Source organism: Coregonus lavaretus (genome assembly GCF_964263955.1).
Source record: "Coregonus lavaretus genome assembly, contig: HAP1_SCAFFOLD_611, whole genome shotgun sequence".
Lineage (NCBI taxonomy): Eukaryota > Metazoa > Chordata > Actinopteri > Salmoniformes > Salmonidae > Coregonus > Coregonus lavaretus.
The window spans coordinates 25,001-35,000 of NW_028162780.1; the positions used below are offsets into that span (position 1 = coordinate 25,001).

General features: G+C 46.1%; 1 protein-coding gene across 1 annotated transcript in view; it reads left to right on the plus strand.

Annotated features, from left to right (window-relative positions):
* LOC311118858 (noelin-3-like) overlaps positions 1–10,000 on the plus strand; it is a gene marked incomplete at both ends in the record, with an annotated part of 30,265 nt that overhangs the window by 10,207 nt on the left and 10,058 nt on the right. Inside the window, 2 exons of the mRNA XM_084193624.1 lie at positions 661–816; positions 1,230–1,449. Coding sequence (XP_084049750.1) covers positions 661–816; positions 1,230–1,449 — 376 coding nt within the window. The remainder of the gene's footprint in view (positions 1–660; positions 817–1,229; positions 1,450–10,000) is intronic.

Sequence of the window (10,000 nt, forward strand, 5' to 3'; positions counted from 1 at the left end):
TCAAATCTCAATGAGCCCTTCCTGGTTAAATAAAAAAATATAAAACAAAAATGTAATTATTTGCAAACCGGGACAGTTTCGTTGCAACCAAGACACACCGATTTGGCATTGGAGAAACATAAGATGAACACATAGGCCTATCTCTCTGTCCATTCTTAGCCTGTAATTTCGGTAATTTGTGTGGTATAAAAAAAGATTCCTCTAATATGTAAAATAAGGTAGAATTGCATGAAATTATTATAAAAGTTATTTTTTTCTCGGATGATAGATTCATACAATGCTTTTGCTATAAAGTAGATATTCCCACCCCTACTCTTGTCCACGGTGGTCTGCGAACCCACAACCTTCTGGCCTGCAGCCCTGAGGGCTATAATATTATTTGGACGAAGAACAGTTTCTAAAACGGCATATCTAAGAAGTGAGGGTAAACGGTAGACGTGTTCTCTGCTATCCACTTTGTTTAAATTCTTTTTTTGTGTTATAGGAGAGGGTTTAGGTAAAATATATTTTGGCCATATAACCCTTTTTATAAATAATGTTCCCAAACTTGATGGAAAAATACAAAAGTACTACAGAGGTTTGATCCTGTGGAGGGACAGATTCCTCATTCTCTTCATCTATGGTGCAGAACATCTATTGTCTTCTTCTCTTGTCCCCTAGGTCCAGAACATGTCCCAGTCCATTGAGGTACTGAACCTGCGGACCCAGAGAGACTTCCAGTACATCATGAGGATGGAGGGCCAGTTCAAAGGGCTAAGGTCAAAGTTCAGACAGGTAGAGGCCGACAGGAAGACACAGGTCAACAGAAACTTTCAGGTGTGAAAAATACAGATTTGTTTCTGGTTGTTATACGGTTCTGACCTCGCTTTAACCAGAACATGACCTTATTATATGGTATTTTATCAGAACATGACCTTATAACGTCTTTAACCAGAACATTACATTATAGTAATTTAGCAGACGCTCTTATCCAGAACGACATAGAGGAGCAATTAGGGTTAAGTGCCTTGCTCAAGGGCACATCGACACCAATGTGCTTACCCACTAGGCTACCTGCCGCTAAGCTACATTATAAAGTCTTTAACCAGAACATGACCTTATTATAATGTCTTTAACCAGAACATGACCTTAATATAACGTCTTTAACCAGAATTGCATTAACTTCAACCAAATCGAAACTGAACTGACCTGAATCAAACTAAACCATGTGTATCCTCCCCTTCCTCCAGGAGTTGAAGGGTAAGATGGAGGCCCTGCAGCCTCTGATCCGGGTGTTGGAACAGTACAAGACAGATGCCCAGCTCATCACCCAGTTTAAACAGGAGATCAGGAACCTTTCCATGGTGCTCACAGCCATCCGGGAGGAGATAGGAGCCTACGACTCTGAGGAACTACAACAGAGGGTCCTGAATCTGGAGAGCAGGCTACGCAACTGCATGAGCAAACTCAGTGAGTTACATACACACACACACACACACACACACACACACACACACACACACACACACACACACACACACACACACACGTAGGCACGTGCACACACACAAATCAAATCAAATGTTATTTGTCACATACGCCGAATACAACAGGTGTAGACCTTACCGTTAAACGCTTACTTACAAGCCCTTAACCAACAATGCAGAGTTAAAAAGTAAGAAAAATTTGCTAAATTAAAAAAGTAAATAGTAACACAATAAAATAACAATAACGAGGCTATATACAAGGAGTAGCGGTACCAAGTCAATGTGCAGGGGTACGAGGGAGTTGAGGTAATAACAAGGCTATGTACAAGGAGTAGCGGTACCAAGTCAATGTGCAGGGGTACGAGGGAGTTGAGGTAATAACAAGGCTATGTACAAGGAGTAGCGGTACCAAGTCAATGTGCAGGGGTACGAGGTAGTTGAGGTAATAATAAGGCTATATACAAGGAGTAGCGGTACCAAGTCAATGTGCAGGGGTACGAGGGAGTTGAGGTAATAACAAGGCTATATACAAGGAGTAGCGGTACCAAGTCAATGTGCAGGGGTACGAGGGAGTTGAGGTAATAACAAGGCTATGTACAAGGAGTAGCGGTACCAAGTCAATGTGCAGGGGTACGAGGTAGTTGAGGTAATAACAAGGCTATATACAAGGAGTAGCGGTACCAAGTCAATGTGCAGGGGTACGAGGGAGTTGAGGTAATAACAAGGCTATATACAAGGAGTAGCGGTACCAAGTCAATGTGCGGGGGTACGAGGTAGTTGAGGTAATAACAAGGCTATGTACAAGGAGTAGCGGTACCAAGTCAATGTGCGGGGGTACGAGGGAGATGAGGTAATAACAAGGCTATGTACAAGGAGTAGCGGTACCAAGTCAATGTGCAGGGGTACGAGGTAGTTGAGGTAATAACAAGGCTATATACAAGGAGTAGCGGTACTAAGTCAATGTGCAGGGGTACGAGGTAGTTGAGGTAATAACAAGGCTATATACAAGGAGTAGCGGTACCAAGTCAATGTGCGGGGGTACGAGGGAGTTGAGGTAATAACAAGGCTATATACAAGGAGTAGCGGTACCAAGTCAATGTGCGGGGGTACGAGGGAGTTGAGGTAATAACAAGGCCATATACAAGGAGTAGCGGTACTAAGTCAATGTGCGGGAGTACGAGGTAGTTGAGGTAATAACAAGGCCATATACAAGGAGTAGCGGTACTAAGTCAATGTGCGGGAGTACGAGGTAGTTGAGGTAATAACAAGGCCATATACAAGGAGTAGCGGTACTAAGTCAATGTGCGGGAGTACGAGGGAGTTGAGGTAATAACAAGGCCATATACAAGGAGTAGCGGTACTAAGTCAATGTGCGGGAGTACGAGGTAGTTGAGGTAATAACAAGGCCATATACAAGGAGTAGCGGTACTAAGTCAATGTGCGGGAGTACGAGGTAGTTGAGGTAATAACAAGGCCATATACAAGGAGTAGCGGTACTAAGTCAATGTGCGGGAGTACGAGGTAGTTGAGGTAATAACAAGGCCATATACAAGGAGTAGCGGTACTAAGTCAATGTGCGGGAGTACGAGGTAGTTGAGGTAATAACAAGGCCATATACAAGGAGTAGCGGTACTAAGTCAATGTGCGGGAGTACGAGGTAGTTGAGGTAATAACAAGGCCATATACAAGGAGTAGCGGTACTAAGTCAATGTGCGGGAGTACGAGGTAGTTGAGGTAATAACAAGGCCATATACAAGGAGTAGCGGTACCAAGTCAATGTGCAGGGGTACGAGGGAGTTGAGGTAATAACAAGGCTATATACAAGGAGTAGCGGTACCAAGTCAATGTGCGGGGGTACGAGGGAGTTGAGGTAATAACAAGGCTATACACAAGGAGTAGCGGTACCAAGTCAATGTGCAGGGGTACGAGGGAGTTGAGGTAATAACAAGGCTATACACAAGGAGTAGCGGTACTAAGTCAATGTGCGGGGGTATGAGGGAGTTGAGGTAATAACAAGGCTATACACAAGGAGTAGCGGTACCAAGTCAATGTGCGGGAGTACGAGGGAGTTGAGGTAATAACAAGGCTATACACAAGGAGTAGCGGTACCAAGTCAATGTGCGGGGGTACGAGGGAGTTGAGGTAATAACAAGGCTATACACAAGGAGTAGCGGTACTAAGTCAATGTGCGGGAGTACGAGGGAGTTGAGGTAGTATGTACATACTGTATGTACACACACAGGTAGGAACTGGAGAGCAGACTATGCAACTGGAGGAGCAAACTCAGGGAGTTACACACAGACACCATTGTACCCATAACAATGGAAATATACAGTATTGTAGAAATATACAGTACATATCATATACATATACAGTACATATCATATAAATATACAGTACATATCATATAAATATACAGTACATATCATATAAATATACAGTACATATCATAGAAATATACAGTACCTATCATATAAATATACAGTACATATCGTAGAAATATAAAGTATTTTAGAAATATACAGTACATATCATATAAATATACAGTACATATCATATAAATATACAGTACATATCATATAAATATACAGTACATATCATAGAAATATACAGTACATATCATAGAAATATACAGTACATATCATAGAAATATACAGTACATATCATAGAAATATACAGTACATATCATAGAAATATACAGTACATATCATAGAAATATACAGTACATATTAATAAATATACAGTACATATCATAGAAATATACAGTACATACAGTGCCTTCAGAAAGTATTCACACCCCTTGACTTTTTCCACATTTTGTTGTTACAGCCTGAATTAAATATTGATTTAAATAGAGATTTTGTTTGTCACTGGCCTACACACAATACCCCATAATGTCAAAGTGGAATTATGTTTTTTTTTTTATGTTTACCAATTAATAAAAAACGAAATGCTGAAATGTCTTGAGTCAATAAGTATTGAACCCCTTTGTTATGGAAAGCCTAAATAAGGTCAGGAGTAAACATTTGATTAACAAGTGACATAAGTTGCATGGACTCACTCTGTGTGCAATAATAGTGTTTAACATGATTTTTGAATGACTACCTCATATCTGTACCCCACACATACAATTATCTGTAAGGTCCCTCAGTCGAGCAGTGAATTTCAAACACAGAGTCAACCACAAAGACCGGGAGGTTTTCCAATGCCTTGCAAAGAAGGGCACCTATTGGTAAATGGGTAAAAAAAAAAAAAAAAAAAAAAGCAGACATTGAATATCCCTTTGAGCATAGTGAAGTTATTAATTACACTTTGGATGGTGTATCAATACACCCAGTCACTACAAAGATACAGGCGTCCTTCCTAACTCAGTTGCCGGAGAGGAAGGAAACCGCTCAGGGAATTCACCATGGGGCCAATGGTGACTTTAAAACAGTTACAGAGTTTAATGGCTGTGATAAGAGAATTGAGGATGGACCAACTAAATTCTAGTTACTCCACAATACAAACCTAAATGACAGTGAAAAGAAGGAAGTGTCAAGGTCGAGGTAAGGAGTAGACCAAGGCGCAGCGTGATGAACAAACATGACTTTAATTAGTTAAAGCGTCAAAATACAAAACAAAACACGACTCGTGACGTCCACGGTATCAATGACCGAACACGGAACAAAAACCCACAACCACAAAGGGAAAACATACAGTTAAATATGGCTCCCAATCAGAGACAACCAGCCAAAAGCTGACACTCGTTGCCTCTGATTGGGAGTCACTCAGGCAAACATAGAATACAACAAACTAGAATGAACACCAACACAGAAATACACACATAGAAATGAACACACCCTGGCTCAACATAATGAGTCCCAGAGCCAGGGTGTGACAGTACCCCCCCCTAAAGGCGCGGACTGCGACCGCGCCTCAACTAAACAAACCAGGGGAGGGCTGGGCGGGCATACCTCCTCGGCGGCGGTTCTGGCTCCGGCCTTGACCACCACCCTCCAATACACCCCCCATAGTACCCCTGGTCCAGTCTGGCCCCGCCGGCTGGAGCAGGACTGGACTTAACAGGAGCGATCCTTACCAGGCAGTCGACTCGCACCCCTGGCTTGGTGCGTGGAGGAGGAACGGGCCTTACCAGGCTGACGACGCGCACCCCTGGCTTGATGCGTGGAGGAGGAACGGGCCTTACCAGGCTGACGACTCGCATCCCTGGCTTGGTGCGTGGAAGAGGGACGGGCCTTACCAGGCTGACTTCTCGCACCCCTGGCTTAGTGCGAGTGGCAGGAACAGGCCGGACCGGGCTGGCGACGCGCACCGTAGGTTTGGTGCGAGTGGCAGGAACAGGCCGGGTCGGGCTGGCGACGCGCACCGTAGATTTGGTGCGAGTGGCAGGAACAGGCCGGGACGGGCTGGCGACGCGCACCGTAGACTTGGTGCGGGTGGCAGGAACAGGCCGGGTCAGGCTGGCGACGCGCACCGTAGACTTGGTGCGGGTGGCAGGAACAGGCCAAACCGGGCTGGCGACGCGCACCGTAGGTTTAGTGCGTGGAGCAGGGACAGGCCGGGCTGGGCTGTCGACGCACACCATAGGCTTGGTGCGTGGAGCAGGGACAGGCCGGGCTGGGCTGTCGACGCACACCGTAGGCTTGGTGCGTGGAGCAGGGACAGGCCGGGCTGGGCTGTCGACGCACACCGTAGGCTTGGTGCGTGGAGCAGGGACAGGCCGGGCTGGGCTGTCGACGCACACCGTAGGCTTGGTGCGTGGAGCAGGGACAGGCCGGGCTGGGCTGTCGACGCACACCGTAGGCTTGGTGCGTGGAGCAGGGACAGGCCAGACTGGGCTGGTGACGCACACTGTAGGTTTAGTGCGTGGAGCAGGGACAGGCCGGGCTGGGCTGTCGACGCACACCGTAGGCTTGGTGCGTGGAGCAGGGACAGGCCGAACCGGGCTGTGGAGACGGATAGGAGGCCTGGAGTGAAGAGCGGCCACCACCCGTCCTGGCTGAATGCCTACCCTCACACACTCTGTGTGAGGCATCCGCACAGGACGTACAGGGCGGTGTACCCCTGGCCTGGTGGCCTTCTGGATCCGCCCCCTTTTCTCCTCCGTCAGCCCCGTCGTCCATGCCGTGTGCCCCCCCCTAAAAAATTTCTGGGGTTGCCTCACGACCGTCCGACGACGACCCTGATCACGCCGTAGCTCCTCTCTACGGCGCGCCTCCACCGTCTCTTCTCCCGGCGCTTCCTCCCATGTCCAGCCCAAGAGCTGCCCCTGGACACGCTGCTTGGTCGTTGCATGGTGGGTTTTTCTGTCAAGGTCGAGGTAAGGAGTAGACCAAGGCGCAGCGTGATGAACAAACATGACTTTAATTAGTTAAAGCGTCAAAATACAAAACAAAACACGACTCGTGACGTCCACGGTATCAATGACCGAACACGGAACAAAAACCCACAACCACAAAGGGAAAACATACAGTTAAATATGGCTCCCAATCAGAGACAACCAGCCAACAGCTGACACTCGTTGCCTCTGATTGGGAGTCACTCAGGCAAACATAGAATACAACAAACTAGAATGAACACCAACACAGAAATACACGCATAGAAATGAACACACCCTGGCTCAACATAATGAGTCCCAGAGCCAGGGTGTGACAGGAAGCCTGTACAGATTTGTCTTTTTACAAAACATGGATCCTGTTTGCAACAAGGCACTAAAGTAATACTGCAAAAAATGTCAAATCAATAAACTTTTTGTCCTGAAAGCAAATTCAATATAACACATTACTGAGTACCACTCTCCATATTTTCGAGCATAGTGGTGTCTGCATCATGTTATGGGTATGCTTGTAATCGTTAAGGACTGGGGAGTTTTTCAGCATAAAAAATAAATGCAATGGAGGCAAAATCTCAGAGGAAAACCTGGTTGTCTGCTTTCCACCAGACACTGGGAGATTAATTCACCTTTCAGTAGGACAATAACCTAAAACACAAGACCAAATCTACACTGGAGTTGCTTACCAAGAAGACAGTGAATGTTCCTGAGTGGCCTAGTTACGGTTTTGACTTAAATATGCTTTACAATATATGGCAAGACTTGAAAATGACTGTCTAGTAATGATCAACAACCAACTTCACAGAGGTTGAATAATTTTTTTAAGAATAATGTGCCAATATTGTACAATCCAGGTGTGCAAAACTCTGAGACTTGCCCGGAAAGACTCAAATAAAATAAAATTGTATTTGTCACATGCGCCGAATACAACAGGTGTAGACCTTACTGTGAAATGCTTACTTACAAGCCCTTAACCAACAATGCAGTTCAAGAAATAGAGTTAGGAAAATATTTACTAAATAAACTAAAGTAAAAAAATCTAATCAAAAAGTAACACAAGAAAATTACAGAACAATAACGAGGCTATATACAGGGGGTACCGGTACCGAGTCAATATGCAGGGGTACAGGTTAGTCGAGGTAATTTGTAAAGTGACTATGTATAGATAATAAACAGTGAGTAGCAGCAGTGTAAAAACATTGTATTTTATTAATTGTTCAGCAGTCTTATGGCTTGGGGGTAGAAGCTGTTAAGAAGCCTTTTGGACCTAGACTTGGTGCTCCGGTACCGCTTGCCGTGCGATAGCAGAGAGAACAGTCTATGACTTGGGTGACTGGAGTCTTTGACAATTTCTTGGGCCTTCCTCTGGCAATGCCTAGTATATAGGTCCTGGATGGCAGGAAGCTGGGCCCCAGTGATGTAGTGGGCCGTACGCATTACCCTCTGTAGCGCCTTACTGTCAGATGCCGAGCAGTTGCCATACCAGGCGGTGATGCAACCGGTCAGGATGCTCTCAATTGTGCAGCTGTATAACTTTTTGAGGATCTGGGGAACAATGTCAAATTTTTTCAGTCTCCTGAGGGGGAAAAGGTGTTGTCGTGCCGTCTTCACAACTGTCTTGGTGTGTTTGGACCATGATAGTTTGTTGGTGATGTGGACACCAAGGAACTTGAAACTCTCGACCCGCTCCACTACAGCACGTCAATGTTAATGGGGGACTGATAAGCTCCTTTGTCTTGCTCACATTGAGGGAGAGGTTGTTGTCCTGGCACCACACTGCCAGGTCTCTGACCTCCTCCCTATAGGCTGTCTCATCATTGTCGGTGATCAGGCCTACCACTGTTGTGTCGTCAGCAAACTTAACACAGTTGTGGTTGAACAGGGAGTACAGGAGGGCACTAAGCACGGACCCCTGAGGGCCCCCAGTGTTGACGATCAGCCCTACCCTTAGCACCTGGGGGCGGCCCGTCAGGAAGTCCAGGTTCCAGTTGCAGAGCGAGGTGTTTAGTCCCAGGGTCCTTAGCTTAGTGATGAGCTTTGTGGGCACTATGGTGTTGAACCCTGAGCTGTAGTCAATGAAGACCGGACCCCGGCGCCACTACAGCATTCTCACATAGGTGTTCCTTTCTCCACGTGGGAAAGGGCAGTGTGGAGTGCGATTGAGATTGCTTCATCTGTGGATCTGTTGGGGCGGTATGCGAATTGGAGTGGGTCTAGGGCAGGGTTCTTCAATTCCGGTCCTGGAGGGCCGAAACACCTCTGTTTTTCATCCTCTCCTTCTAATCAGGGGCTAATTCAGACCTGGGACACCAGATGAGTGCAATTAACTACCAGGTAGAAATAAAAAAACAGAAGTGTTTCGGCCCTCCAGGACCGGAATTGAAGAACCCTGGTCTAGGGTTTCCGGCATGATGGTGTTGATGTGAGCCATGACCAGCCTTTCAAAGCACTTCATGGCTACCGAGGTGAGTGCTAGAGGGCGGTAATCATTTAGGCAGGTTATCTTCACTTTTTCAGAGCTGTAATCGCTACCAAATGTGATTCTAACATGTATTGACTCAGTGGTGTGAATACTTATGTAAATGAGATATTTCTGCATTTTATTTTCAATGAATTTGCACACATTTAAAAAAAAATATTTTTTCAATTTGTCATTGTGGGGAGATGGGTGATAAAATATATATTTAATCAATTTTGAATTCAGGCTGTAACACAACAACATGTGGAGGATTACTTTATACTATTCCAGGTATTCCTTAAAGAGGTAGGGTTTCAAGTGTCTCCGGAAGGTGGTCAGTGACTCCGCTGTCCTGGCGTCGTGGGGAGCTTGTTCCACCATTGGAGTGCCAGAGCAGCAAATAGCTTTGACTGGGCTGAGCGGGAACTGTGCTTATGTAGAGGTAGGGGAGCTAGCAGGCCAGAGGTGGATGAACGCAATGCCCTCGTTTGGGTGTAGGGACTGATCAGAGCCTGAAGGTAAGGAGGTGCCGTTCCCCTCACAGCTCCGTAGGCAAGCACCATGGTCTTGTAGTAGATGCGAGCCTCAACCTGAAGTCAGTGGAGTGTGCGGAGGAGCGGGGTGACATGAGAGAACTTGGGAAGGTCGAACACCAGACAGGCTGCGGCGTTCTGGATAAGTTGTAGGGGTTTAATGGCACAGGCAGGGAGCCCAGCCAACAGCGAGTTGCAGTAATCCAGA